This window comes from Musa acuminata, chromosome BXJ3-7 (assembly GCF_036884655.1).
Source record: "Musa acuminata AAA Group cultivar baxijiao chromosome BXJ3-7, Cavendish_Baxijiao_AAA, whole genome shotgun sequence".
NCBI lineage: Eukaryota > Viridiplantae > Streptophyta > Magnoliopsida > Zingiberales > Musaceae > Musa > Musa acuminata.
This window is the reverse complement of record NC_088355.1, coordinates 4,732,133-4,759,599: the sequence shown is the minus strand read 5'-3', so window position 1 is coordinate 4,759,599 and position 27,467 is coordinate 4,732,133. Positions and strand designations below refer to the sequence as shown.

Here is a 27,467-nt window from a genome sequence, read left to right as displayed (position 1 = left end):
TGATCCACTTATATGAAAGACAGATTCATGGATCGTGTATCATCCACTTTCATGCGTCATGGACATATACATACTGAAACTCTCGAAAGAAAATGTCAAAACTGTCTTCCTGTTTGACATCATCTAGGAGAAAGCTGTGACCTACGACAGGTTTGGTACAGAAAATGGTTGTGTGCCGTGGGCATCAGACGTGGTGACTTACGAGGTTGGGTCAGTGGGATCAAACATCTGAAGTAAAATATTGGGTTGATTCTTCGGTAACTTCTGCAACATTGGGATCAAACATCTTGACCAAGCACAAGATTGGGTTAGTACTCTACTGGTTCAAACTCGACTACACCAATGGCAAGTGGGATGACCTTAGGGGGGCAGCTCGACACAATCAGGACTGGCCGAGTCTCCTCTAGGTTTTAGTTTTCATGTGAGACGGTTAAGATTGACTAGACTCCTTGTAATATGACAGAATCATCCTACTTAAATCTTTCATATATAAACGTAGACAAAATATTTTCATGACTATAATATTATTCACCTACATCATCAAAAAGAAATATTATGTTGACGCTATATACCACGGCATGTGCATGAAACACGATAGGGTCCTCCGACCCAAACATTTAAAAGATCCAGATGATGCCTATTAAACAGAAATATGGTTGCTTGCAAGTAGGATAGATTGCCAAAGGAACGTATATAATAAAATGTTCAAATTTTGTAAATTCACATGCAAACAAATAATCTGTGAGTGGATATGCAAGTAGGTTGCAAGTGACTAAAGCGATCATCAAGCATAAGATAACAAAAATACATGACAATCATATAACAAAAATAAGTAAAACATATGATAGGAATAAGATGATGTAAATATAAAATAAATATCCGTAACACACAATATAGAATACTTTATGGCACACCATAATAAAGAACACAGTACAAATACAATAATATCGGCATGAAGAAAAAAATAGACCTAGGGCCATATAGGAAAAGGAAAGGAGGCCTACAGGAGCTGGTACATAGATCTCAAATTAAGCCTGGAGCCATATAGGACCCAAGAATAACTGGGATTTCAATGGACCTGCAACACTATGATGCTTGGCCCAAAAGATCCTGGCACATAAGGACGTAATTAAATGGAAATGCCATTTCCGTAAGTATCTGTCCTATCCTCTCGAAACAAAAGCACACCAAACTTGCGGCATATTGAATATTTACCTAACACCTTACAAATTAACATATTGACCATCCTAGCATTCTAAGCATGTAATCTTTTCCCTGTTAATCTTGCGTCCAATTCGACAAATTGCACCTATGATGTTTGATCATGCGTGTAAATGATTCCTGAAACTTTTGCGTGTATATTATTTACCGTATAAGAAACGGACTGATTTAATGGATGAGTATAATGCATTAAAACTCTTATAATAGGTGTTAATGGTACCTCATGCTGAGCTAATGGGGTGTAAAATGAATGTTAAAGCAATGAGATGTGCAGAGCGATGTATCAGACATCCGGCCGCATACCACATTTCGCCCCCGCTCATAATTCGCTCTCGACGAAACACAATGAAGAGAGTGCCTTCATCTGTCAAACAGAAAAAACACTTAAATATAGTCGAATATAAGACATGTCAAGCACTATTAAATAGCTTAAGTTTATCCAATAGTCTATCAATATAGTCAAATATAATGAATTCAATCAAAAAAATTATCAATGCCTGCCTATAAAGTCGTCAAGAAAACTATGACCTTGCTTGCCGTACGATGTAGTCTCATGCACCATTAAGCGTTACAACACAATCGATGGACACGATGAGGAGGAATACCTTGGTCAATGAATAGTTTGCAGCTTGTGTCGGCTTCCTGATCATGACGAGCCCCAGGTGTGACGATCATCGGATGATCAGGTAGTCCCTCCCTTCATGAACGACCACAATCTCCTAATAGAAATAACGGCGGCTTTGCGATCTCACGCCTCTAGGGAATCAAACAAGAAAAACCAGCGAATAGATCAACCTAAGAAGCCCAAAACCTGCACCGCGTCAATCTGAATAGGGAAACTGGAAGAAGAAATAAAGAAAGAAACAGAACAAGGGAGAAGAAGACTTTTACCACCGAACCAGGAGGAATTGTCGGAGATTGTCCAATGCTCCAATCCGCCACCGAGAAGCGACAGCGCAGGTCTCGTCGTGCCCGTGGGATTGCTTGGATCGGGGCGAGGGATTGGGATTTGAAAGTCGACGGTTCCGATTTAGGAGTTAGGAAAAGAAGAGGAGAGGAAGAAAGGGAAACGAAAACAAGAGAATGGTAAAGAAGATCACCATCGAACCAGGTGCAATCGCCATCAGACCTGCATTCGACACCGATGAACGACGCAAGCCTCCCCGTGCCTATCGGAGCAGAGAACGCCATCGCCGCCATGGGCAGACTGCTTGAATCCGGAGGAGAGCTTCTTAATTAAAAGAAGATTTGGAAGTCGCGGCTACGGTAGGGTTCCGATTTGGGGGCTACACAACGAAGAGGAGAGGAAGAAGCCTCGGGTAACGGTAGAGCTCTCGAGAGCTCGGCCCGCTTTATAGTCGGTCGGTTACGGTTTAGGCGGTTCTTTCGAACTTCCAATATTTGAACTGCCCGCGTTGCCATATCTTTTGTTTGAATTATCGGATTTGCCACTACGAGGCTTCTTAGAGGTTGACTTGACCACTGTTAGTGTGGGCTTTGAAAGCTCGCCCAATAAAAACTGAGCTCATAAGCCCATTTATTTATGGGTTTGCACGACATGTGTATGTCAAAATGTTCAATGCAGTCTGATGTGTGTGTGTGTGTCTTAAACGACAAATTAAATGATGGCTAAGACTTGTGAGCATAGCCACTCCTTATCGTCCTCTTTTCCTGATAGCTTTCACGAATTTTAAGGCATTAATTATAATTTATTATCATCGATAAGGTTTCAAGACTCTCTCTCTCTCTCTCTCTCTCTGCATATAAGTTCCAGGCAACAGTCACTTGGTACAGCTAAGCGCTGTGTGAGCACGGGACAAGAATCATCAGCCAAAGGCGGCTGGTCCCATCGGCAACAACGACCACAGAACTAAGTGAGAGTGATTCCACGAGTCAAAAGGCAAAAGAGAGAGGAGAAGTCAAAGACATTTTCTACTTCTGACGAAATCAGAGTCAGCAGTGGACCTCAAAGAACAGGGGAGCAAAGGGGAATCATTCGTCGTCCCCCACATATGGATGGTCCTCTGACAACGCACCTCAAGTATCCAACCCCATCTTTGGCTAAGCAAAACCATAAGAGAATGTCATGGGTGGCTTTGAAGGTTCGCAGCCCCATTACCACCAGCAAAAACGTGGACAAACAGTTCCACTGGAATTATTCTTCCACGGGACATGGAAGGCTAAGATAAAAAGAAGGTTTTTCCTGTCGATCGATCATAATGGCATCAAAGCCTTCCCTCAGAAATAAAAAACTGTGATTTCTATATACTAATTGAATCAAATTTCCCCAATCAAGAAAAGAAAATAAAGAGAGAGAATAAAAGCATCTCATGGTGGGGGAAGGGTCATGCATGTCAATGGCATAATCTTATCTTGGAGGATTGGGATGCTTACAAAAATGGGTATCTTAGATAAGATGATGTTTTGCCAATGACTGTGTATAGATCAAATGAATGACTTCAAATGAACATATAATTCTCATATCTTAAGAATGGGTCTCTAAAATTAGGTGAATCATCTCATTAAACAACAATATCCTTTTTAACGATTTCTTCTTCGGAATAGATTAGGAGCTGAAGCCTCATTTTAAATAAGCTAATGCCTACAAATCAACAAAGCAAGACTCGGTGCCCCTTCCAAACAAAACTAAGAACTAATGTCCTTTCAGAATCCAGAGGGCCACTGTTACTTTGGGTGATGCAGAAAAGTGGGATGGCTTCATCACATGGAGCTTCAGTTGATACATACGTACACAAACACAAGCCTCAAACACATCCAAAACCCTCCTTTTGCTGCCATGGGTGCATTCTGACTCCCCTCCTGTCTGCACTGTCCAACTTAAGAAGAGATCAGAAAGCTTTGGCATCTGCATAACCTTTTAGACAAGGAAGGCCTACAATATGATTCTTGTTTCAGATACCAAACCTCAGTTCAGATCACTGAAGATGAACTTGGCCTTTCTGAGTTGTACTTCATTCAATATATACGTACATGTTTATTAGCTGGCTAGAAATATACATCAGCGACGTGCAGTTCTATAGTGCATGGATCCCCACGTAGGAACGAGAACCGTGCCGTGGTTGGTCCATCATGCTTATCCACAAGCATGAATCAACATGAGAGGCATCAGATCCCACAGCTTCGAAGGGAGGTTACCACTGAAAACCTAATCTGAATCTGATCCGAAATGTATGAAGAAAAGAAATACTGATATTGTTTATTTTTTACTTTTCTTAAAAATAGCTTTAAATTTGAAAAAGAAACGCATGTATAATGTTTATGAGTTTAGAGAGAGAAATTTAATGTTTCATTATTTTGTATGGATGCATATGAGAATTTTTTCCTTTCTTCTTCCTCCTCAGTCTCATGCCTTTGTCGTTTATCACAAAGAGAAGGCACGAGTGTCATTTGGATGTATGAAAGGTGCACTTGCAGCACCTCTTCATAGGTTGATAACTCCAAAGGGATTTGTTCTTATGCTTTGGGACAATTGTGATCCTTTTTCTTCCTCTTCTTCTTCTTTTATCCCTCGCTCTTTTGGTTCACTAGGAGGAGAGGCTTACTCCGTTAAGATCAACTCTCATTTTCCAGACCATGTTAATGGCGACTCATCAAGAATACTTGTGGTTCCTTTGTTACTTGGTCTTTTCTTTGGTGAAGAGCTTATTGATCTGGTTGGTGCTTTAGTGATCATCTGAGGAATAAGCTGGCGCAAGCTTATGCGTGTTATTCTCATCTTGTTCTTGAAGCCTTGTGGAATATGAGGGACATTAACCCTGCAAATAGGGACCTTTGAATCTTTAGAATAACGTCGGCGGCTTGCCTTCTTTTTCTCTATTTTGTAGGCTTTTTTGATGCCTCTTTAGATTCTGGTGATATATCAAGGCAGTCTTGACGTTGCTCGGCATTTGATTGTTCTTGTAGTTTCTCCACCCAGATCTGTTGATCTACAGAGATTTCACATTGCTTCAATGGATCTTCAGATGAATGATCTCCATGAATTCAGTCATGGATCGTTCAGAAACGCTACGTTCGAGGCTTCCAACCCTTCTTACCAGAGGAACACTTCCTTGGCCTGTTTTCCTGCGCCAAGGAATCCTTGGTCTTCTGTATCATTGGTTTCCTCCTCCACCTCCGCCTGCTTCGAGGAGGAAATGGATTCGTCAAGCCATGGTCTCATGCCTCCTACTTTGCCCAGTTGTGTTTCAAGCTGTGTTGGATCATCGCCTGCCGTCTTCTTTGCTTCTGAGCAATCGATGAGCTTCCCTCAGCTTTACTTGTACCGATCTGAGACCCTTCCATCTTTCTCTAAATCAACAAAGAACAGGCCTGCAGCAGCATCGTTCTTCTTCGATAGAGACGACGACTCCGTGAAGCAATACAGACTTCCTTCCCAGCCGAGGGATGCTTTGGACCCGGACTTGAAGCTTCCAATGCTGCAGAACACAAGGGCAAGTTCCAGAGATGGTTTCCAGGCCAGCCGGATTCAACCTTATCCAGGAAGAGCAGATTGGAGTGCCTCATTGCAAACGAAGCATTTAAGTCCACCTCAAGTTGTTCATGATCCTTCTGTGAGTACCGAGTTCTTCTCGTCATCTTCTTCGTGCTTGTTGTTCGGCATCGATTTCTATAGTGAGCATCTCTTGGTTGCTTGTTTGGCTGTTTGTTCTTCCACTAAGGTCGGATGGGGTATACCGAGCTGTTCAATGGACAAGCCAAACCTTCGTCTTCAAACAGAGAAGCAACTGCCCATCACCTCTGCAAGTGTCTCGTCTGCCACAGCCATCTCAAACAAAACACGAATCAGGTGGACACAGGATCTCCATGAGCGGTTTGTCGAGTGCGTGAATCGCCTTGGAGGAGCTGAGAGTGAGTACTGAATTTGATCCGATTGCCTATTTCCAGAAATCCCAAATCGAAAAGGTAACACATTCTTGTGTATGCTTGTCGAATTGGCATGCAGAAGCAACTCCAAAGGGGATTCTGAAGCTGATGAACTCAGCTGGGCTAACCATATACCACGTCAAAAGCCATTTGCAGGTATCATAGACTGCAACTAGGAATACTTTAATGCATCCATTATTTCGATCTAAGAAGCTGAAGATGATATGTCTTGCAGAAATATCGGATCGCCAAGCACATACCAGAATCTACTGAAGGTAAACAAAGCTTCAGCCATCTTCCATGAACAATTGCTTTACACTCCAATCTCATTTCATTTGCATTGGCCAATGATGTTACAGGCAAGTTCGAACGAAGGGCTGCTGCCGTCAGTGTCACAGAACTCGATCCTAAATTGTAACTTCTGCCGACACTTTGTAAAGAGTATGTATTAAAACGGTGAATTCTCATCTTCACTGATCAGAGGATACCATTCTGTTGCAGTGGCATGCAGATATCAGAAGCATTGCGGCTTCAGCTGGACGTGCAAATGCGCCTCCATGAGCAACTAGAGGTGCAGTATCACGAACCTCTTCTTCTACTAATTCGATTGCATCCCTCCTGACGAATCAAAAATAAGTAATCGTGTCTCCCTTTCTTGATCAGATTCAGAAGAATTTACAGCTAAGAATAGAGGCACAAAGCAGAAAGCTCCAGCAGATGTTCGAAGAGCAGGTGAGAACAACGAAAGGTCCTGCCGAGCTTGAAAACCTGGGTGATCTGTTTTCGGGGAGTCCTGCAGCGAGTCTTGAAGATGCTCAGTTGTGGTGTGCCCCGGATGGGCCACAGAGCGCAGACTTCCCATTGCAGAAATGCTAGCTTTAAGATACAGCATAGAATTGCTGTGTAAGTGTGCATAAACCTACCAGCTTGACTGCTGATTAATGCTGGTCAACAAGTAATTCTTAGTGAATGGATGCCCGTTGTAATATCCTCATTTACGTAAATCATCTTAATTTTCAAATTATATTAATCAAAAATATCTTTTTCATTAATAGCGGCTTGACATAAGTACGATAGAGTTTGTTATGCAACTATTCAGAGCTTGTAAAGTCTGTTTGTAATTTGTATTGTCTGTGAAGTGTTTTTCATAGATATTTGCTTGTGGATCCCGATTGAGGCGTTCTCTCTAACCCGTTCTCTCTTTTGTTGGTCCTAAAGGACAAAGGGGAGACTGACCTTTGCGGACGGACACGCAAGGGTGCCGCACGATTTAGGCAAAACCAGCTAAGTCACGAAGAAAAATTTTACTCCAAAATATTCCCTTAATAAACATATTATAACAAATTATCTAAGACATGATAATTAATATTAATTATTTTTTACTAAATTTATTTTATCCTCATCAAAATTGACCAAGAGATCAGATCGAAAACCCTAATCAACCTTAGTATTCATACAAGTTGATTTAGGTGGGTCCAGTATCGATGGAGTGTTCGTTTGGAGAGTGTCGAGCAACAAGGCAAGCATAGATATCTCCGGAGCGGCACGACCGGTCTCTGGAAGTCTCTGGAATCTTCTTCTATAATAAATTGCTCCTCTCCTCCACCTCGCTTCCGTTGCCCGCGCCACCGTCTTGGTTCGTGGTCGATCTCAGCCGCCGAGGAATTCGACACGCCCACCGGCGAGGACACGATGGACGTCCCAAATGGCGACCCCGCCCTCCAGATCGGCGATTGGGTCAGATGTATATCTGGTTTCCTTTCTTTTTCTCTTTCGGTTCTTTTTGTCTTTGGGCGTATCTGCGGTTGGTCTGGTGGCTTTTAGTGGTTTCTGGGTGGAAAGGGTCCGATCTCTGAGGTGCTGGCGTGCAGTGTATCTCGCTGGGACGCTGCTCGACGGGACTAAGTTCGACTCCGCCCGTGATCGGGATACCCCGTTCAGGTTCAATCTCGGCCTTGGTGAGGGGGCTTTTGTTTCCAAATTCTTGCTGTCTTGATCGATGAAACTGCTTCTCCTCCCTCTGTAAGTTGGATGATTATTATTTCTTGTGTCTAATCTGTATTTTATCGTTAGCCTTCTTTGAATGCTTGTTTCATTTTTTCTCCCTTGAATGAGATGTTGTTTCTAGACATTATTGTATAAGTAAAATTGGAACTTCATAAGCATGATTAGAAATAAATGTGGCTAGGCTGAATAACAAAATTACAATCATTATTCCTTATTCCTGTCAGTCCATAATGATCTGCAGCAAATTGGTTGATGGCTCAGAGGTTGGGAAGGCAACTTGAATTTGTAGGTATTAGAGATTGGTTGCTAGTGTGAGTAAATGAAGAGTTGGGAGCAGCAACCATATTAATGCTGCTGCAAAGAAATCAGTTTCTTAAATAGATGACAAAGGAAACAGTTCCTTTGATTGACTAAATTTATCTGTGCGTGTACAAAGATGACAACTGGTTGCAAAAGTTTTAATTTAATCAACAAAATCCTAATTTCCTGCAACATGACAACAGAATGTCACAGCTACCTCTTTTTAAAGTTAAGCAGAGTTCTTTGGAATGTCGAGACGAGAGAATAGCATGACTAAAATACCACTGAATCAGTTGGAATATAATGCTTTAGATTAATTTGTCGAGGAAAAAACTGTATGCCGGTTTGCTCTTGAGCACATTCACTCATGTTGAAGTTAAGAGTGGTCTTCTTCTTTCTCATCAGTCACTTTTCAATGTAAATGCTTTTAACTAATTAATTTCTTTTTAGCACTTGTGAAGTTTATGATTTCACTCCATTGGTATTCGTTAATGTTTCAGGCGAGTTTGAACAAAGGTCTGCTGTCAGATGACACAGAACATGATCCTAAAATGTAATTTCTGCATATAACTTGTACAGAAATATATTAGAACGATGAATACTCACCATTACGACATTCATTTGGTTTTTTATCTGCAAAAAGACGATTAATTTTGCTGCACAGTGGCATGCAGATAACAGGAGCATTGTGGCTTCAGCTAGATGTCCAAAGGCGCCTTCATGAGCAGCTAGAGGTGCATGCTTCCATACTGTTGCAGGCAACTCTGAACAAAGGGCTGCTGTCGATGTCACAGAACATGATCTTACAATGTAATTTTGCCAATATCTTGTGGAGAAATATATGAGAACAATTCATTTGGTTTTTTTCAATCTGCGAAATGACAATTCATTTGGCTGCAGTTCACTAATTAGAGGCGATCATACTGCTGCAGTGGCATGCAGATAACGGAAGTATTACGGCTTCAGCTAGATGACCAAAGGTGCCTTCAGGAGCAGCCAGAGATGCACTTCATGAGACTCCTCTTACAGTAATTTGATTGAAGTCCTCCTGCTGAATCAAAAATATCAGAAATGTTTCTCTTTTATTTTTCTCTTACTAAGACCCAAAGAAATTTACAGCAGAGGATAAAGTAGAATGCTCCAGCAGATGTTTGAAGAGAAAGTGAAAACAAAAAAAAGTGCTATTGAGCCTGAAAACCTGGCTATTTTGTTTTCAAATTGTCCAGAGAGTCTTAAAGATGCTCAGTTCTTGTGTGCCCCAGATGGGTCACAGAACACATTTCCAATTGAAGATTGGTTAGCTTTAAGATGTAGCATATAATTTCTGTATAAGTGTGCATAAATTTACCAGCTTTCTTGCTGTTTCATGCTGATCAACATGATTAGTATCTCTTTGCAGGTTTTAAGGATGCCTTTTGTAATATCCTCAATTACTCAAAGAGAACTTTCTGTAAGTTGATGGTAGATCTCCACTCTGGATTTAGAAGGGCTTGTAGAATTCGATGTAAGCACCATTTTTAATTAGTGGATTAAGTATAGTGGAATATTTGTTTCAGAAAGAGCACAAGGAATCATACATATATTTCATATGAATGCTCTAAGGTTCAATCAGCTGGTTTTCATGTTATGCTTGACCACAGTTCAATAATCGTGCATTGTCCTTTTATCTGCAGACTCTTGTTCTGTTCTTGTAATGAATCTTGCTCGAGCAATTGCAGAAGTCATCCGGTTGTTGATTTGTTCTGTTCTGGTTTCTCAAATCTTCTATGTAGAATAATTCAGCAATAGTATGTGAAATATGCTGCTGTTGGAGAAGCATTTCTCGCATAAAACAAGCTGATTGAACAAGCCAAATCATCCTAAGCCACTCGTGCCTCTCTCAACAGCAAGAACAGCAACGTCGCCATCCCTCCCATCACAGCCACCACCAAGTCTTTCGTCTCCCCCTGTGCTGCTGCAAGTGAACCGTAAGCAATCATCACCGGAAATCGGCACTTGTCGTCGCTCGGGTCCCGATCGATGACCACGGCGAGGTCAGAGAAGACACAGGCACCGGCCTCCTGGTTCTTCACCTGGTAGTACATGTTGAAAGCATAGGACGCGTTCCCATGGAGGTCCAAGTGGTTGCAGGATGAGCCATACCCCATGGAAGTGCAATCCGAGAAAGAGCAGGCGTAGTTGACGCTGTCATTCAAGTCGGTGAGGTCGTTGGCAGCCGGGTCGAGAATGCACCATCTTCTTGGCAGGTAATCGACCCCCTTGACGCTCACCAGATTGGTGTCTCCTCCATGCCCCGACAAATCCAATCCGTACTTGGGTTTCCCGTCGAACTCGAAGATGCCCCAGTGCCTCTCGAAGGGCCCGGGAGCGATGCTCTTGTCGTCCTCGTCCATGAGGCTAAACAGGTAAACCTCCATGCTCCCGTTTCTCGCAGGCGTCCCCTTTCCGCCCGTGACATGGCGGAGCAGCCCTCGGTTGAACTCTTTGGCCATCTTCACGTTGGCGTTCTTGTCGCCGTCAGTTGGCCAGCCAATCTCGCCGATGATGATGGGCATATCGGGATACCCTGCTTTCCTCAAGGACCAGACCAGGGTATCGAAACTGGCGTCGAGCACGTTGGTGTAGACTGCTTCGCCGTCACTGACGCGCGTTTTGGCCACCCCGAAGAAGGCGAAGTCCACCGGGAAGTACTTGTCGCCGTAGGCGGAGAGGAAGGGGTGGATGTTGACGACGAAAGGAGCGTTGTTTTCGGAGAGGACGGCGAGGATTTTGAGGACGGTTTCTCGTGTCTCCGGTTGGAAGTGTCCTGCCGAAGGGACGGGGTGCGGACCCGGAGAAGTGTAGATGTCGGCATTGAAGGGGACGGTGGCCTTCACATGGCTTCCCAGCCCTGAGTCGTCGAGAGCTTTCTGAATCTTCTTCAATGCTCGTAACGTGGGTCGGCTGTAATTGCCTCCATATGCCCGCAACAACGGCTCATTACCCACCGCAACATATCTGCAAGCCATTAGTCCTCCATATCGATTCCAACGAACGAAGGAGAAACAGAGAGAGAAGAAGAAGAGTCCCACATACTTGATGTTGACGCCACCGGTGTACCTCCAAGAGGTGACGTTCTCGTCCACCCAGTCGGCGGCTCGCTGTTGATCAATGCTAACCTCCTCCAGCATGTAGTTGGGTATGCCGACCATAACCTCGATGTCGGTCCCCGTCAGAGCTTCGAGCATGTCGGAGTCCGCGTCGAACAGCTTCACCTTGTCGAACCCGTTCTCCACCAGCATCTTCACCACCTTCTTGGGCGGCAGCCGGTGCGTCGCTATCTTCCCCCAATTTACGCCCACTGCCCCACCCCCGGTGGCCATGGCAACCACCAACAGGGCGACGCAAAGAAGACAAGTCTGGCTCATTCTCGCTGCTTCCTCCTCCCTCCCGATTCTAATATATTACGGGATCAAAGGGAGAGACGAAGTACGAGGGAATCTAGCTTTCCAAGTAGATTCTACGTGGATGTCGTCCATGCGGGCCTTTGTTGAGTTCATCGCAGCTTCATCTGCCTACCACCAGTTTCCCACTGCCAAGTACACTGCGGTGATGCTACGAGTGGAATCCACACACAAGCACCATTATAGGCAATTGTAATCCAAAGCAGAACAACCCACGCAGATGAAGTGACAGCACTACAGGGAAGATCATAAGCAGCTTGAGCTGCAAGGAAACATTGAGAAAGTGTGGGACATCCTGGAACGCAGAGGTCGAGAGTATGCACACAACCTCTACTCCGAGAAAGCAGAACTACAGGGTTTTGTCATGCTGTGACGCAATGTGATCAAGCTAAAAAAAGGCAAACGATTGCTTTATCTAAATTACTGAAAAGAGTTCATCAGCATGATGAAGAATCAGACAAGGATGTAGCACTCGATCACCCACTCCCAGCTCATGACTGGGACACCACCATTAAGATTGCAAAGACTCGAGGGAAGCAGGATTAACTGTGGTGATGGTGTGGTTGCAGATAAAGGTGTGAAGTGGAACGACGTGGAAAGGTCTCCACATCTCGTCACAGTCCACCGAGTAGGAGATATCATCAACTGGCCTTCCACGGTAGACCTGACGGTGACTACTACGAGAAGGTTTGGCCATCGGAGACTGCTGAATTTGTGGAAGTTCTTTTACAAGAAGAAACATTCAGACAAATTTACTGCCCTTTTGCTGTTTTTGAGCTCTCTCGAGAGAGAAAGTCAAGGTCAATCATCGCATAGTAAGGTCATGATTGGTTTCTTACGGTATCAATTAGGCCATGCTAGAGAGAGCACTTTGATCAACCATGTCTGTGAGAATGAGACCATATGGAGAGGACTCTCCGTCAAGACGAAGCGCTCTCTTATCCTAAGTGATCTATATCGACCGTGGGGCACGTTTCAAGGGATGGCTCGATGGGTGACGGTGTTTCCTGTTCTGCGCAAGCCTGGACCAATAAAATGGCTCCTCGGAGCGGGCCCCGCCAGGTCGGCTATTTAACGGATAACGAAGCAGGCGTCGTCGGTGTTGATTGGTCTCCGACATCCCCTGCGTATACGGCCTCGGACCGTTTGCCGGTAAGCCATATCGCAGCCCATACAAGAGAGCGGTGGACTTCGGACCGTCGTCTGGTCGATCAGCGCCATCCATTGAAACCGGGCCCCACTATATATATATATATATATATCACTCGTACTTTTAAAAAATATAAAAATATTATATTTAAATAACTATTTTACCTTCGGCCATCGTTGGACCCATCATCACCTGCATCCTACACCCCTGCACTGTCTCGTATCGATCTTATTATGTTTGCCCAAGACCCTCACATGAGGAAGGAGGAAGCGTGAGAGTCATCGTCGCTTCCGTAGAATTACATCATCTCCTCCTTGTATCACCTCTTCTTTACTTCGTCAAATTGAATCGTTCTGTATCCATTGAGCAAGGAAGGACGATGTGTGAGGGTCGTCACCACCTTTGTAACTCTACTCTTGTGCACCTCATTCGCAATCATCGCATAAGAAAAGAGGAGGCATAAGAGGTCACTATAGCATTGCGGACCTCACGCGAGCTCACTCATACGAGGGAGGAGATGACGCGAGGGTCATTGTTATCTTCACAAATCTTGTTGGACCCTATCAAACCTATTATCGCTTCCGTATCTTCTTCTTCCTTATATGAGAATTACGAGCGACAATTCTAAGAGGAGGTGATGATAATGCAAGGCGCAAGAACAATGTGTTTATTGAAGATGATGGTAAATTGATTTTTTTTCTAAGAGGATGTGCTCTCTTCAAAAATTTTAAACGTAAGGGCTTTTTTTTCCTTCAAAAAATCATATATAACGATTTTACTAAAAAACACTCTCATTTTAGGTATTTTCGAAACAGTTACTCTCATTTTTATTTTTTGTAAACCATACCTTAATTCAAAAAAAATCTAAAATTGTCCCTCCTCCTAGAATCCCTCTTTGGCTCCTCCGCCACCGCCGCCTTGTCCCACTCTCCCCTCTTTCCCCGCCGCCTAGCCTCTCCTCCTCCTCCTTGCCCCTCCTTCCCAGCCCTCCCTTCCCCCTTTCCTCCTCCTCCTCGCCCCTTCTTCCCCTCCGCCCGCTCTCTTCCTCCTCTTCCCTTCTTTCCCACCGCCCGCCCTCTCCTCTTCTCCCGTCCTTCCCCCTTCCCTTCTCTCCCCTCTCCTCCCCTCATGGACGACGAGCGGTGGACGACGAACGACGGCGATGGGTGGATGGCGGGTGGCAACAGACAGCGGCGGACGGCGGCGACGGTGGAAGAGCGGTATTTTTGGATTTTTATAAATTAAGGTATCTGATTTGAAAAAAAAATGGAGATAATTGTTTGGAAGATATCAAAAATGATAGTTTTTTTAACGAAAATCCTATATATATATATATATATATATATATAGGGGGTTGTGGTGGTGGTGGTGGTGGTGGAATCGTTTACTCCTTGAAAACGATAAGAAGTCAGGAGTGAAAAGTATAACTGGAGGGGGAAATATGAGGGTAGAAAAGGGCTGGCAGACGACTGCGAAACCTGTGGCTTGTCATTTCTCCGGATCAATGCACGGAGAGCGACGTGTCGATGCATCCATTGAAGAAAAGCTGTCAGCTACATTTTCCCCTGCGACGTCCCCTAGTCTGTACATATGCATGAACGACGCCCACCTCGGCGTACAGGAGCGCAGGCCTGCCAACCGGGAAGACCAAGCGAAAAATAATATTAAATGATACGGTCTCCTTATCGCTACGTACGCATCTTTCTTTCTGCGCCGTCCTCGTGCCCTGTGCTCGTCCCTCGCCCGCAGAGCCGATCCTGTGTTCTGCACTCAACCCTCCGGTCTGATCACCCACAGACTTCACCATCCAAACCGTACCTAATGTCAATATGGCATCCCCCGACCGAGTAAAGCGTTCGTTTGTTCTCACCGGGTGTGACCGGACTCCTTATACTCTTCCATTTTTTAGCATTGTCGTATGCGTTTCTTTCAGAGCGCGCGGCCGTTGAATCCGCCACAGACGGCAATCTATATATATATATATATATATATATATATATATATATATATATATATATATATATATATATATATATATATATATATATATATTAATAGAAATAAATATCGAGAGCAGAGAGCAGAAGCAAGTTCTGCTTAACGCTGCGTACGTCCACTTGACGCTTTCGCTCTCGTTTCCTGTTTCGGCTTCGAGCCCACCTCCGGTGGTTTTGCCCATCCGACGTGCCCCCGTTTGAATTCGAGCGCTCGAGCTCCCGAGAGTGGTTGTAAAGTCTCGATCCAGAGGATCGAGTGCAGGAACCGCGAGCGATTGGCTCGATTTGGGGAATTCGGGTGGCATTCTGCGGCGGTTTCTCCGTGTGCTTTGGAGGAAATCGATGGGATCGGCTGGGAGCTATGGCGTGGGAACCGGGAATTCCGGCGCCTACATGACGGAAATCGCGGAGCCCATCCGGTTCGAGGAGGAGATTCGAAGTCTGATCCAAGCCAGGTTCGATGCCCAACCGGTGTCCGGCGGCTCCTTCACCGCGCTCCTCGGCCTATCGGCTAACCAGGCCGTGGGCCTCCTTCATGAGCCCGGCGCCGGCGAGGTTTCTGCCTCCGCCGCGGCCTCCTCCCCCACTGGCCTCGGGCATCCGCTCGGCTGGTCCCCCACCTTCTCCAACGCCGGCCTTGTGGAGCGGGCCGCAAGCTTCCCCGTCTTCGCCGCCGCGGACTCCCCGGCGTCGAGCTCTGGCGGAGGGCCCTCGCCGCCGCTCAAGGCGGAGCCCTCGGACTCCGATTCCTCGCCTCCCCTCCCGGTCCCCATCGATAAGCCGCGGCGGCCGGCAAAGAGGAAGGACTGCGAGAAGCAAAAGGTGAGCAGCGGACTCACCAGGGTTCCGGGTAAGGTAACCACCTCGTTTGGCTGAGGGGCGATGACACGTTTCCCTCTTTTGTTGCTCAGGCAAAGGGCCCCGCGAAGAAGCTGAAGACCGCGGAGGAGCACACTGAGGATGACCAGCTCCCTTACGTTCACGTCCGCGCTCGCCGAGGACAAGCCACCGATAGCCACAGCTTAGCGGAGAGGGTACCGCTTACTTAGTTCCCAAACAATCCATTAAATCACTTAGTTTTAGCTCATTTCCTTACTTATCAACCTTTAATTTCTCGTAGGCGCGAAGGGAAAAGATCAATGCGCGGATGAAGCTTCTCCAGGAACTGGTTCCCGGATGCAGCAAGGTCAGTACTCCTCAATCATTCGTTGGATCCCTTAATTAAAGCATTAAAGCCTCTTTTTGTGCATTTATTTTCGTAGATTACTGTTATACACGCCGCATAACAAAAGTTAAAAAGATGGTTTTTTGGGGGGGGTGTAAGAGCCGATTGGTGTCCGTTTTACCATTCCATTGTACCATGGAGAGAAGGTGTTTGTGGAAATTCCTATGCAAAGATGAGATGCGATCGTGAAGATATTCTGGTCATCGGGTAATCGAGCCTACGGTGGTGACCCTATTTTGGAGGTGCCTTCGAAGGAAAAGTTGACAGTTTTGGCCAGGTTCGGACACAAGCAATCGAGTCTAAACTGACGAGCCTATCTCATAGGCGCCTTTGAAGGAAAAAGTTGGCTGATTTGGGCTCTCGAGTGGACTTTTGTTGTCTTTTCATTGACATACGTAACTGGTACAGACACACGCTTGGAACTTCATCGTAGAAACTGTCCAATCCCATCGATTACTTTAATGCATTACGGGGATTGGTGTTGCTTTATGATTGACCCACTTTTAATCTGAACTGCATCCATATTTTGGATGAAACAAACAATTTTCCTCTTGATCTATCAAGAGACCTTTCGTTTTCATGTGGAGACAGGAAAAAGGATTTCGAAAGTGGATTGTCTAATCTGTCTGTCTGTGATGCAGATTACAGGAACAGCCTTGGTGCTTGACGAAATCATCAACCACGTACAGTCGCTCCAAAGGCAAGTTGAGGTACAGCATTCACTCCACCAAAAGCTCCTGTTTCCTTCTGTTATCTTTAAGATCAGATGAAACAATGATCCAACGATGATACCATCCACTCCTCCACTGTGGTTCTCAGTTCCTGTCGATGAGACTGGCGGCGGTCACCCCGAGGATCGACTTCGGCGGTCTCGACAGCTTTTTAATGGCGGAGGTAACGCCTCGATCTCGTGAGATAAAGGCTAAAAATATGATTTTGCAATAGTTGTTTGTAAGAAAAGCATCGAGGCATATGGGAACGATAACCATTGAGAACGACTCGGTTCCAATCCAAATCCTTCCGTCGCCATCATCGTTAATGTCCGATCTCCGTATTGCCTCGCTAGACGCGGGGGCAGCATGTACCACCGTGGTACTTAAGGAGATGCGAAACGGATTACCATGACGTGAAATGTGGTCGTTGATGGCAGTGTGGACCGCTGGCGGCATCCAATGGAAGGGGCGAAGTGGCTTTGGATCCTGTGTCGTGGTCGTCGGACCCGGCTCCGGGTACCGGACAACGAACGGATCTCCGGCCAAGCCAGCAATCATCTACGGCGTGGGTCTACCCGTATGGTCTCATCAACCATGGGACTTCGCTCTTTGGTTATGGCGCTGCCAATTCCGGTAACTCCTGCATGACTCTCCTGTTATTCATCCTTCTATGCTTTACATGTACGGGACACGCACGTTTTACTCAGACTGTTCTGAGATTAATGAGATTTTTTTGGGAGGACAAAGATAAGATCCGTCGTCCTCTCGACCCCGACTGCTTCTGTCCCATTCCGGTGACAATGTCGGGCCCAAAAGCTATAAATGATTGCTTCAGGCAACGACGCTTGCCTCTGTGTTTGATTGGCCTGCCCCGACCACCTCTAATTTACATCTGGTCCCGATGGTCCCCCTGCCAGCATGTAGATTTTCTCCGTCACTTTGCACAGCCGTCCGTCTTAATTTGGTGCCTTAACTTCATTGTCAGTGCAGTGAGTGTTTTCTTTCCCTGTAGCTACCTCATAACTCACAGCCAGTACTGTACAGGCCTATTATTGGGTACTCTTTCGATCAAATGGATAGCAACATTGCCATTTTGTTGGTGCAATCTCGTGTCAAACTTTGCCAGTTATATGCTTTGCTTTACTTCGGCATCAAGGACAGAGACACATAGCGACTTAGGAGTTAAAGACTTTTCCTTTTCCTGGGGTCTTGGATATGCACACTGTTAGATCGTCACAACCCAGCTGGTACCAACTTTAGCTCGGTGCGTAACAACTCATATCTTGTTGTGAGCCTTGGAACCAAAGTCATTAATTGACACTCTTGATATAGTTTCTGACGGGCATTTGGACCACTGCTCTGCACAAACTTTTAACTTCCTTTTGCTATAATTTGACACCTTGTCTGGATCTTATCTTGGATGTGGTGAACTTTTACTATTTACTTTGAATCCTGATTCAACAATAGGCACTTTTTATGATCTCGTCAAAGAAGGCTGCTTGACTAATAGTTTGGCCTTCGATCGTAAGTCTTTGAAGAAATGCCTTTTGCAAATCTCTCCATCTGGTAGGGCAGTGGTGCTTCACCTCATGTAGAAACAGAGAAATGCCTCGCCTAATGAAGTCATGAATTTAGAGAAAGCTTATACTATGTTCTCAGTCTTTTACATATGTGCATAATTGAGAAAGGAATTGCAGTACGATGCTAGCACAAGCTAGTTATCATTCACAACCTTGAACAAAGCCCTCCTAGGCAATAATCTTAAATTCCAGGTTATGCACTGCCCCATATAATCAAACTCAGGTATGGGCATGGATTATGCAGTAAATATTCACTATTTCATTCAAATAGATCAGCGAAAATTGATCAAGTAGGTTGTTGTTTCATAGGCAAAAGCTTTTGTAATTATTTTCTGGCACTTGTTCATTGTTGGCGGCATTCACCAAATAATGTCGTGCGATTTTATAAAGAAAAGCAGCTGTCATTAGTCTGTACTTCTGAAGAAGCCTTTTTTGTTATTATGTGCATCCAGCCTAAAGCATTTGCATTTGAGATGATAAAATGGAGGAGTTAAGAGTTGGTATATCTTATTTTATGAATGATGCTTAATTCTGATACACCTGTCGCTAAAAGACTTCTTTTGCATGCATGTCTTAGTAAGTGCTATCATTTTTTGGTTTGATGGATGCTTTTATACACTCACAAAGAGACATGTTTGATCCATCGATTTTAGAAACACATATATCCATGAACATGTGTCTTGTTATTTTAGACATTTGTGTGTCTCTCGACATCGACCAACCTATGTTGTATTTAAATTGCTGACTTATGCATTGCCGTCCCTTCTTTTCTTCCTAGTGTCACTGAACTCGAACCAATCGAAGACGGATCTCTGAACAGCAGCAGCAGCAGTGGCGCTTTCCTTCTGGCAAAACACGTATGTACAGAGCAGAGTAAATGTATTGTTAGGACGAGTCGATTGGAAGTGGAAGGAGAGCTTCGTTTGCACTCTTCCTGTGACCAGCTCCCAGCTCTCTGATAATGAATTGATTGCAGAGTATGTATGATACTCTTTAATTCCTCGTACCCTGTCCTATATAAATTTTCCTGTTCCTATTCAAACAACAATTTTGATTTATGCTCCTAATCTCGTAATGAATCATAATTTGCTTTATCCCAGAGTTACATATCTAGGAAGTGTAGTGCATTAGAGCAATGACTAAGGATTCATACATTCTTGAATGACAAATGCAATTCTATTTATTCTCAGAAAAAGAATTTAGTCTTTTGTTATAAAATTCTACAAGACACCATGAATCTGAACATCCTTCCATTCTGCAATTGATTTTTACCACGATCGATATACCAAATTACCATAGCATCAGACACCATATTCATCCATCAAACCAGCATAAACTAAAGCTTAATTCACCAGATCTTTTTCCAATCAACAAGATAAAAGAGTTCTCGAGGCTACAAGATTGCCCTATGCATCATTCCACCAGCAAATTTATAGCAACAAAGGGCATCAGCAAGCAGGCAAGTGAAAGAAGAGCATCACAATAACAGTTAAAAAGTAACCTTCACTCCATAGCCTTAGATCTTATCAAGTTTTTCAGCCTTAACAATAGGGTTTGCTTTGGCAATCGCAGCCTGCGCTGCCTTTCGGTAATCGAATCGGCAGTCATGCTTATCCGAGTAGCGGTGTGCGGCACAGAAAAGGTTCCCACACCGACAACTAAAGCCGGTCAGACCAACCCGTTTCCTGCAAGTGTTGCACCTGTTTGGACCCTCCTTCGCCTTTGCTTCTCCAGCCTCGCTCGAGCCAAGCACATCAGGTGGCTGTGCCGAAATCGCCTTCGACTCCACAGAGCCAACAGCTACATCGGCATTGCCAGATACAACAGGTTCCTTTCCGCTACCGCTGCCACTGCCGTTCACGAGGCTGTCGATCGAGGATGCTGCCAGCTTTGCCTGCTCCTGCTTCAGAATCATGTCCTCGTGGCACTTGGAGCACATGTTCATGGTCGCAGCACTTCCGAAGAAGCCGCAGTTGTTGATGCAAAGGATCGGTCCTTCAGGGGCTCGGCATCCAGTCTCATCGTGCTCCATTGCTAACTCCCCTGCACCACGTTAACCTCGGGTAAGAACCAGAGAGATTTTACATGCAATTCCCATAACTCCTATCCTCGATCAAACCCTTGAATCCCACAAAAGCAAGTGAATCAAAGAAGCTTAGACCGGTGAGAAAAGTAGCAACTTTGCTCCTAAGCTCTCGCCTTTCTTTCTTGTTTGAGATACCAAAAGAGCAATATCTAGCAGAGTAGGAAAAAGATCACATAAGGAAAACATGGAAAGAAGTGCATAGCATCCTATCTCAATGGAAGACACCCGAACCAGAGAGGACGGATGAAGCCCTTTCCCATTTGAAAGAACCAAATATCAAACCCTAACCCGCTCTAGCTTGAAAAAGATAGCACAACAAATCTCAAATGCTATCGATTCGGCAGAACAAACCAACCAAATATATGCATAGAAAAGAAAGGGAAGAAAACAACAATCATTTCGGCATAAAAATCAAACCCTCATCAAAGGAAAATAAAAAGGCACTTTTTTGCGATCGGCCTCCCTCGCGATTCGCCTGCGGCGATCTCCGCAGATTAAAACTAATCAAATAACCCCCTATTCCCAATCAAGAAAAAAACACAAAAGAGCAGGAATAAAAGGAAAAGAGGCGAGTAAGTAAAACTTGTGTTTTCGGTTCGTAGAATGCGACCAGAAAAGGAACGGCTGAAGACGAACCAAATCGAAACCCTAACCTTAAGCGGCTGGAAATCGCCTCGGAATCGAAGAGTCGAACCCAAGCCGAAAGTAGAGAAAAGAGGGGGAAGGAAGAATAAGAATCGAAAAGAGAGACAGAATCTCATGCTCATTTGTATTGGCCGGCTACGTTTCGTATATAAGACGGCTCTACGCGTTCGGTCTCCATTGGGCCACGCGGTGCTTCGTTGGAGCGTTGTCGTATCACGTACGACGCTGCGTTGTCGACCAGCGATTCGTTCCGCGCGAAAATGGACGGTGGCAAGCCGTCCTCGTACGTGATTCGCTGTGCGCATGCTCGGATGCAGGGATCGCAGTACGCCGCATCGCCCTACCGCAGCGTGTATGGATCACCAGTCTATGCCAGTCCACCATCCAGGAAAATGAACGCTTCCCCCTGGTGAAAAAGCCGCGGGCCCCATCTGCGCCTCACAATGGGCTGGGCTTGTGGGCCCTGTTCCACCCATACAGCAGGTGGCATACAGGAAAGGGGCTAACTCACATGTGCAAAATAGTCGACTGCAAATTGCAAGTCAATTGATACGTTACAAAATTGGTAAACCGCGTGGTCTTTGAAAGGTAAACGCTTTGACCCGAAGATTTGACTGACGATCTCATCATATTAATATAATCCGAATCAGGAAGGTTGACTATAAACGTTGAAATGGGCCCTCTCAAAGCAGTTAGACCCGCATTTTTTTTCTATATTCTAATTTCATTTAGATAATTTAATATGAACATCGAAACTATATCGAAAACACATTAATCGATTTTTCGTGCAAGAAAGATGCATGAAGATCAGTAACACAATAGGAAACCAAAACATTGATAATTTAATATTGTAATATCACATTTGTTGGGTAATAAATAGATAGAATAAGGTATTCAATGAAAAATAATGAGATTAAATATTTTACTTAAAAGGAAAAATAATGAGATTAAATATTTCATGGTCCGGATTCGAACCCGGGTGAGGGTAAGAAACCGAACACCCCAACCAAATCATCCGTGCGCTCGTGTTGGTTCAATTCGATTGACTTTGGACGGTCTCAGTCGGTCGGGTTCGATATATCCACCGCACCGTGACCGAACTCCGGCCGAGCACCTGATCGTGGAAAGGGCGGGAAGTATTGGGGCTTTCGCTGCCCTAATAAATATCGATCACCGCCTATTCTTCTCTCCTCTGTCGCCCGATTACTTCCTTGGTGAATGGGGAGAAAAAAGAGATCTAGGGTTTCAGGCCAGGGCAGCGAGGGGAATGCGGAAGGAGAAGGAGGAAGAGGAGGAGAAGAAGAAACCTCAGGCGCCGGTGAATCCTCCACTCCTAGAGACATGAGCTTGTACGAGGTACCCAGTTACTTGCCATTCCGTCTCTTTCCCGCTTGAAATTTTGTCGGCTTGGGGGGGTTCTTCTGCTGTTAGCTTCGATCGTGGAAGAGCGTTCGAAATCGCTAATTTTTCTTTGCTTATTGGTTATATATTTTGTACTCATCTTCCATAGCACGTGCTTCTCTTGCTGTGGGGGTCGGATGTGCTGCGTTCGTGCTCTTTCTTTGCTATTTTTATCTTATATCAGGGCCCCGGACACTTCTTAGAAGCGTGTGATTTTCGACAAACACACGCTTTCTGATACAATCACGCATGGCATGTGAATTTATGTGTGGATTAGTATGTACAATTGGGGACTTGAAAGAAAAATGTAACCTGGATTCAGAGTAGTTGGAATATGAATTCTGATGAAGGCGCCCATTATCTTTGTGATAATGGGGGGCAGAGAGTCCATTATCTTTTATTTAGCCGAAACATGTGTTTTTTTCTTATTACAGTTACTTAGATCTTCACTGCTCTTTATTGACTTAAATTCACAACAGGACTCTTTGTGATACAATCACGCATGGCATCGATTAAGGGCAATGCTAAATTAGGAAGAATGCTAAATTTTCTTTTACCTTGTATTTTTCTTGTGATTCTTAGGAGTGTGAGGTGTTGCTCTTCTGGATAGCTGCAATCGTGTTTTAATCATAGTTGCTTCTATCTTGGAAGGGTTATTCTTGGCTTATGAGTATGGTCTCCGTCGAGTTCACATCAAGACGGAATCTATGGTTCCGGTGGATATCATAAGCAAACAATCTCCTGTCCCATGATGAATGTTGAATGCTGTTAGAGACACTTTACATCTAATGTCTGTTATGGATGATTGTAAAATCTCGCATGTATTTCGTGAAGCAAATTGGTCGACCACTCATGCTAGAGCCAACAAACTCTCTAGTCTTTGGAGGAATTTTTATCCTCCGGACTTGGATCTTTTTATTCGCATCGAGGCGAACGGGATTGTTTCCTATCAATTTCATCAATAAAGTTTTTTTTTTTAATTTTTAATTTTTAAAAAGTTGCTTGGTAGAATATATTCATCATACATTTTGCTTTGTGTTAGTTATAATTGTTCAGGAGAAAAGCACACTTTACATAAAAATCTAGGGTTCAGTACCCTAACTTGGTCCTCTTGCAGATTTTAGGTGTGGAGAGGACAGTCTCTCAGCAGGAAATTAAGAAGGCCTACTACAAACTGGCCTTGCGTCTTCATCCAGATAAAAATCCTGGTGATGAGGTATAGAATTATGTGTGGATTAGTAGTACCACGGTCCTATCCTATCTGGGGGATGTTGTTCAGCGGTTTCAAGTTTGTACTCGTCATATTTTCCAGGAAGCAAAAGAGAAATTCCAACAGTTGCAAAAAGTTATATCTATTCTTGGGGATGAGGAGAAAAGGGCTGTTTATGATGAAACTGGTTATGCTGGTGATGATGTAAGTGCTTTGTTTTTAGATGTTCTCTCTTCTTTATAGTTTTGGATTAAGAGAGAGATGGGCAAGCCTCTTCCTATACTGTTGGAGTATTTGCTATTGACAGGCTCTGGTTGGGGAAGCTGCTGAAAATCTACAGGAATTTTTCAGAACGATGTACAAAAGAGTATGCCCCTCCCTCTGTCTTAGAAGAACTTGCTAAGTTAATTGAACCATGGGATGGCATGTTATTTTCCTTGATAATGTGAATTAGTGTAACTCTGCTGGGTCTAGGTTACGGAGGCTGACATTGAAGAATTTGAAGCTAATTACAGAGGTTCAGATTCTGAAAAAAAGGATTTGAAGGATCTATATGAAAAATTCAAGGGCAATATGAATAGGTAAATGAGAGAAGCTTTTTTAATTTCATCTCCAATAACCAGATTTCACTGCTCTGTTGATGTTTCCAGCTTTATTTGGCTTAGTACTGGGATGCTAGGAGGATTTAGGGCATAGTGTTCCTCATCTAGGCTCCATGATTTATCAGAGTATGGTATAATAGCAATAGCACAACGAACTTCAAACTCTTTGACAAGTTATCTTTTTGATTCAGGCTTTTCTGTTCGATGCTTTGTTCTGACCCAAAGCTGGATTCACACCGCTACAAGGATATAATTGATGAGGCAATAGCTGAAGGTGAGTTTTATTTTGTTATCAATCGCAAATTACTAATGTTAGTGTACCTTGTGAAAAGAGTAAACACATGATTCAAGAGTACTTAACAGGTCCTTACTGTTCCTAAAGTCAAAATCTTTTTTCCAAATAGTTTAAATAGTAATTATAATATTATTATTGACATCCTTCTCATGGAAGTGTGTCGATTTTTAAGTGAAGGTTTTCCTATGTGGGTTATGACAAGTACAAATCATAAACTAAGATTTGAAAATTTAGGTACAATTTTTCCATCAAGAGGCTGGTTATGTTTGACTTGAAGGTCCTTCATATTTTGTAGGGGAACTAAAGACAAACAGAACTTATCAGAAATGGGCCAAGAAAGTTTCCGAAAGTGAACCACCAACCAATCCGGTGGTCAGAAGGCAGAAGTGAGTAAATTTCACAGAACATGTCCTGCCATTCATGTAACTTACTTCAAGATTTTAACTATAATTTGGAAAAGAAAATGCAGGACAAAGAAACAAGAAGGAGCAGACATAGTTGCAATCATCTCTCAGCGAAGGAGCCAGAGGAAACAGCAATTTGACTCCATTCTCTCCTCCATTGTTGCTAAATGCGATGCAAGAACTGAACCGGAACCCACAGAAGAAGAGTTTCAGAAGGCACGACAAAGGCTTGAAAGTAAGCAGACCAAAAACCGGAAGCGGTAGTGTGTGGACAAAGTGTGTTTGTTGAAGTTTACTTGATTCAATGTTATCATCCACATCGTGAGCAGATAAAACTTTTGGATCAAGTCCTATAAATGGGAAGGGAAGAACCTTTTATTTCATATTCCTGTTGTTGCTTTTGTCTCGCAACACCTTTTCTACATTGTGTTTGGCATGAATTTTGGTCGGCATGAAGGCGTAATTGGTTGTCTCAATATTGGTGTTGGTTCCATCTTCTAGTGCAAAAGCCTCATTCATGAAGAAGGCCTAGTGGTCATTTTGAGCTTGTGTTGTTAGCCAGCAACTTAGTGAGAATCTAATTTTTTAGGATTAATTATATATTATCTTATGTAACATCTTGATTTGTATATTTTTAAAATTTATATTAAAATTTTTATATTTATAAAAATAAAATATTTAATTTTGTTTCTCTTCATGTCACTCTGATGATAAAAATACCTCATCGAAATGAGGTAGGATTAGCATGTGTTCAACAACAACAAAATTATATATTTTATCTTCATGAGTATAAGGATACTAATATAATTTTTAAAGATATAAAAGTTTAAAATACTAAAGATAGTGAATTATAAGAATAATTTATAATTAGTTTTATTTTTTATAATGATACGTCAGAAGAACAAAAGTATGTTATCCCCCAGTTTGATGATCTAAAATGTTGATGCCCCTGTCAACAAGAAAGCACACCAAGAGGACTCTTACTACTCCCCTTTTGATGCACATACCAATTGACTCATTATGTCAAAAAGAAAGATATAATTTGAATACTAACTAGAGGACATACCTATTTGCAACAACACCTAACAAATTGCGCATGCAACAAAAGGTCACAATCCCTCATGCATCATCACTTGCAGTCCACCTCCCCTTGAAACAATGACATCCACAACAGTGCCATGACACAAACCTCGTTCCACAAAACAATTGATTCTCCTACTCACACAAAGAAGTCTTTGATCACCTGCACAAGTAAAACAACACCACCAACTGCTCCCCCATGCATGATGTGCATCCATGCCCACACAACACTCCAAGCACCTATCTGCTAATTAATCCCATGTATTGTTTAGTGTGTCAACCATCTTCATCCTCCACAAGCCATGCCAAGATTGCTTGCTTTTGCCACACATCACATCGACGGGAAAAGCACCTCCTGCTTGTCTCTCTCCAAGCAATGAGAGACGAGAAGAGCAACCAAATCTATTCCAAACGTGACCCACTTGCATGGGTGATGACAACATGCTCTCTCCTACTCCACTTTGCATACCCCCTCTTAAGTCTTATCTTCATTGCACATATACATTTTTTTTTACCAAATTTGATGCTTCCAATGTTAATTATACTGCATGTATATAGTTCTCTCTCTCTCTCTCTCTCTCTCTCTCTCTCTCTCTCTCTCTCTCTCTCTCTCTCTATATATATATATATATATATATATATATATATATATATATATATATATATATATATATATATAACATAATATCATTTAAAAGTGGAAAAAGTATTGGATTCCCAATTAAACTCAAATAAAAACCGGGTTGTCTTGGATCACTTCTACCTTGAAAACCAAAGTTGTCAAGGGTATTACTTTTGACGAGTGTATATATGCAAATATGCCACTATAAAATTACATGATGTATGAAAGGTTACTTCTATAAATGTATTATTTTACATATAAATCATTATAATTTAGATCATCTTAGCAAGTACCATAATAAGAAAATATAAAAAAAATATAAAATGATTATGATTATTAGCATGAGCAAAAGATAATTTATTAAAAGATATGAAAAGACCTTTAAATATCTTTAACTAAATATATATGCCTTTTATATATCACTAAAAGATCCATATATTGATCATAAATATTTAAAAAAAAATATAAATTACTGTAAATCTCTAATAAAAGCTAGAACATACTTTTTCGGAACATAAAAAATGAGTCGACTCGAGAAACCAATCTAACCTTCACAAATTAGAAGATCTAAAATAAAGAGTAAATTAAAGAAACCCTTCCTC

At 43.2% G+C, this 27,467-nt stretch overlaps 6 protein-coding genes and 1 long non-coding RNA gene across 21 annotated transcripts; 4 read left to right on the top strand and 3 right to left on the bottom strand.

Moving 5' to 3' along the window:
• Positions 1-964: 964 nt before the first annotated feature.
• LOC135642809 (uncharacterized) lies at positions 965-2,525 on the bottom strand. The gene is made up of 3 exons (XR_010498072.1): positions 2,113-2,525; positions 1,827-1,977; positions 965-1,585 (listed from the first exon to the last, which is right to left on the bottom strand). It is a non-coding gene; the product is annotated as an uncharacterized LOC135642809 (long non-coding RNA).
• Positions 2,526-4,635: 2,110 nt separating this feature from the next.
• Positions 4,636-7,174, top strand: LOC135642238 (myb family transcription factor RLI1-like). Its single transcript, XM_065158208.1, has 7 exons — positions 4,636-5,792; positions 5,901-6,090; positions 6,185-6,261; positions 6,341-6,380; positions 6,465-6,519; positions 6,607-6,676; positions 6,769-7,174. Exons 1-7 carry the CDS (start codon positions 5,193-5,195, stop codon positions 6,979-6,981), a joined length of 1,245 nt encoding a protein of 414 aa, XP_065014280.1. The 5' UTR covers positions 4,636-5,192; the 3' UTR covers positions 6,982-7,174.
• Positions 7,175-7,607: 433 nt separating this feature from the next.
• Positions 7,608-10,023, top strand: LOC135643488 (uncharacterized). 10 transcript variants are annotated; one of them, XR_010498275.1, is made up of 5 exons: positions 7,608-7,842; positions 7,977-8,127; positions 8,913-8,965; positions 9,077-9,222; positions 9,313-10,023. XR_010498275.1 is itself a non-coding variant. In XM_065160508.1 (5 exons), exons 1-5 carry the CDS (start codon positions 7,798-7,800, stop codon positions 9,318-9,320), a joined length of 339 nt encoding a protein of 112 aa, XP_065016580.1. In that variant the 5' UTR covers positions 7,608-7,797; the 3' UTR covers positions 9,321-10,023. The 10 variants fall into 10 exon arrangements, 1 of the variants encoding a protein (XP_065016580.1); XR_010498273.1 differs by having other exon boundaries at positions 7,608-7,849; XM_065160508.1 differs by having other exon boundaries at positions 7,977-8,063.
• A 109-nt stretch (positions 10,024-10,132) lies between these two features.
• Positions 10,133-12,346, bottom strand: LOC135643486 (glucan endo-1,3-beta-glucosidase 8-like). The gene is made up of 2 exons (XM_065160501.1): positions 11,488-12,346; positions 10,133-11,409 (listed from the first exon to the last, which is right to left on the bottom strand). The coding sequence occupies exons 1-2, from the start codon at positions 11,817-11,819 to the stop codon at positions 10,272-10,274; spliced, it is 1,470 nt and encodes a 489-aa protein (XP_065016573.1). The 5' UTR covers positions 11,820-12,346; the 3' UTR covers positions 10,133-10,271.
• Positions 12,347-15,075: 2,729 nt separating this feature from the next.
• Positions 15,076-19,614, top strand: LOC103990469 (transcription factor bHLH48). The gene is made up of 7 exons (XM_009409619.3): positions 15,076-15,824; positions 15,914-16,036; positions 16,123-16,188; positions 16,869-16,937; positions 17,047-17,121; positions 17,378-17,573; positions 19,299-19,614. The coding sequence occupies exons 1-7, from the start codon at positions 15,345-15,347 to the stop codon at positions 19,334-19,336; spliced, it is 1,047 nt and encodes a 348-aa protein (XP_009407894.2). The 5' UTR covers positions 15,076-15,344; the 3' UTR covers positions 19,337-19,614.
• A 223-nt stretch (positions 19,615-19,837) lies between these two features.
• LOC135643487 (zinc finger A20 and AN1 domain-containing stress-associated protein 8-like) lies at positions 19,838-21,391 on the bottom strand. Of its 5 annotated transcripts, XM_065160503.1 has the most exons (3): positions 21,260-21,337; positions 20,682-20,755; positions 19,838-20,563 (listed from the first exon to the last, which is right to left on the bottom strand). In XM_065160503.1, exon 3 carries the CDS (start codon positions 20,550-20,552, stop codon positions 20,037-20,039), a length of 516 nt encoding a protein of 171 aa, XP_065016575.1. In that variant the 5' UTR covers positions 20,553-20,563; positions 20,682-20,755; positions 21,260-21,337; the 3' UTR covers positions 19,838-20,036. The 5 variants fall into 5 exon arrangements, with proteins under 5 accessions (XP_065016575.1, XP_065016574.1, XP_065016579.1 ...); XM_065160502.1 differs by lacking the exon at positions 20,682-20,755 and having other exon boundaries at positions 21,260-21,391; XM_065160507.1 differs by lacking the exon at positions 20,682-20,755 and having other exon boundaries at positions 21,243-21,266.
• Positions 21,392-22,312: 921 nt separating this feature from the next.
• Positions 22,313-25,546, top strand: LOC135643085 (chaperone protein dnaJ 6-like). 2 transcript variants are annotated; one of them, XM_065159644.1, is made up of 8 exons: positions 22,313-22,607; positions 23,770-23,868; positions 23,965-24,066; positions 24,170-24,229; positions 24,337-24,443; positions 24,656-24,738; positions 25,055-25,145; positions 25,220-25,546. In XM_065159644.1, exons 1-8 carry the CDS (start codon positions 22,470-22,472, stop codon positions 25,425-25,427), a joined length of 888 nt encoding a protein of 295 aa, XP_065015716.1. In that variant the 5' UTR covers positions 22,313-22,469; the 3' UTR covers positions 25,428-25,546. The 2 variants fall into 2 exon arrangements, with proteins under 2 accessions (XP_065015716.1, XP_065015717.1); XM_065159645.1 differs by having other exon boundaries at positions 22,316-22,607; positions 25,229-25,546.
• The last annotated feature ends 1,921 nt before the right edge of the window (positions 25,547-27,467 follow it).

Coding starts and splice junctions, on each gene's coding strand:
- LOC135642238 (XM_065158208.1), top strand. CDS start 5,193: ATGGATCTTCAGATGAATGATCTCCATGAATTCAGTCATGGATCGTTC. Junction 5,793..5,900: donor AAGTTGTTCATGATCCTTCT/GTGAGTACCGAG, acceptor TCTTCCACTAAG/GTCGGATGGGGTATACCGAG. Junction 6,091..6,184: donor TCGCCTTGGAGGAGCTGAGA/GTGAGTACTGAA, acceptor ATTGGCATGCAG/AAGCAACTCCAAAGGGGATT.
- LOC135643488 (XM_065160508.1), top strand. CDS start 7,798: ATGGACGTCCCAAATGGCGACCCCGCCCTCCAGATCGGCGATTGG. Junction 7,843..7,976: donor CCCTCCAGATCGGCGATTGG/GTCAGATGTATA, acceptor GCTGGCGTGCAG/TGTATCTCGCTGGGACGCTG. Junction 8,966..9,076: donor ACAGAACATGATCCTAAAAT/GTAATTTCTGCA, acceptor TTTGCTGCACAG/TGGCATGCAGATAACAGGAG.
- LOC135643486 (XM_065160501.1), bottom strand. CDS start 11,819: ATGAGCCAGACTTGTCTTCTTTGCGTCGCCCTGTTGGTGGTTGCCATG. Junction 11,410..11,487: donor ACCGGTGGCGTCAACATCAA/GTATGTGGGACT, acceptor AATGGCTTGCAG/ATATGTTGCGGTGGGTAATG.
- LOC103990469 (XM_009409619.3), top strand. CDS start 15,345: ATGGGATCGGCTGGGAGCTATGGCGTGGGAACCGGGAATTCCGGCGCC. Junction 16,037..16,122: donor GCCACAGCTTAGCGGAGAGG/GTACCGCTTACT, acceptor AATTTCTCGTAG/GCGCGAAGGGAAAAGATCAA. Junction 17,122..17,377: donor ACAGCTTTTTAATGGCGGAG/GTAACGCCTCGA, acceptor CGTTGATGGCAG/TGTGGACCGCTGGCGGCATC.
- LOC135643487 (XM_065160502.1), bottom strand. CDS start 20,552: ATGGAGCACGATGAGACTGGATGCCGAGCCCCTGAAGGACCGATCCTT.
- LOC135643085 (XM_065159644.1), top strand. CDS start 22,470: ATGGGGAGAAAAAAGAGATCTAGGGTTTCAGGCCAGGGCAGCGAGGGG. Junction 24,230..24,336: donor TCAGAACGATGTACAAAAGA/GTATGCCCCTCC, acceptor TGCTGGGTCTAG/GTTACGGAGGCTGACATTGA. Junction 25,146..25,219: donor CCGGTGGTCAGAAGGCAGAA/GTGAGTAAATTT, acceptor AATTTGGAAAAG/AAAATGCAGGACAAAGAAAC.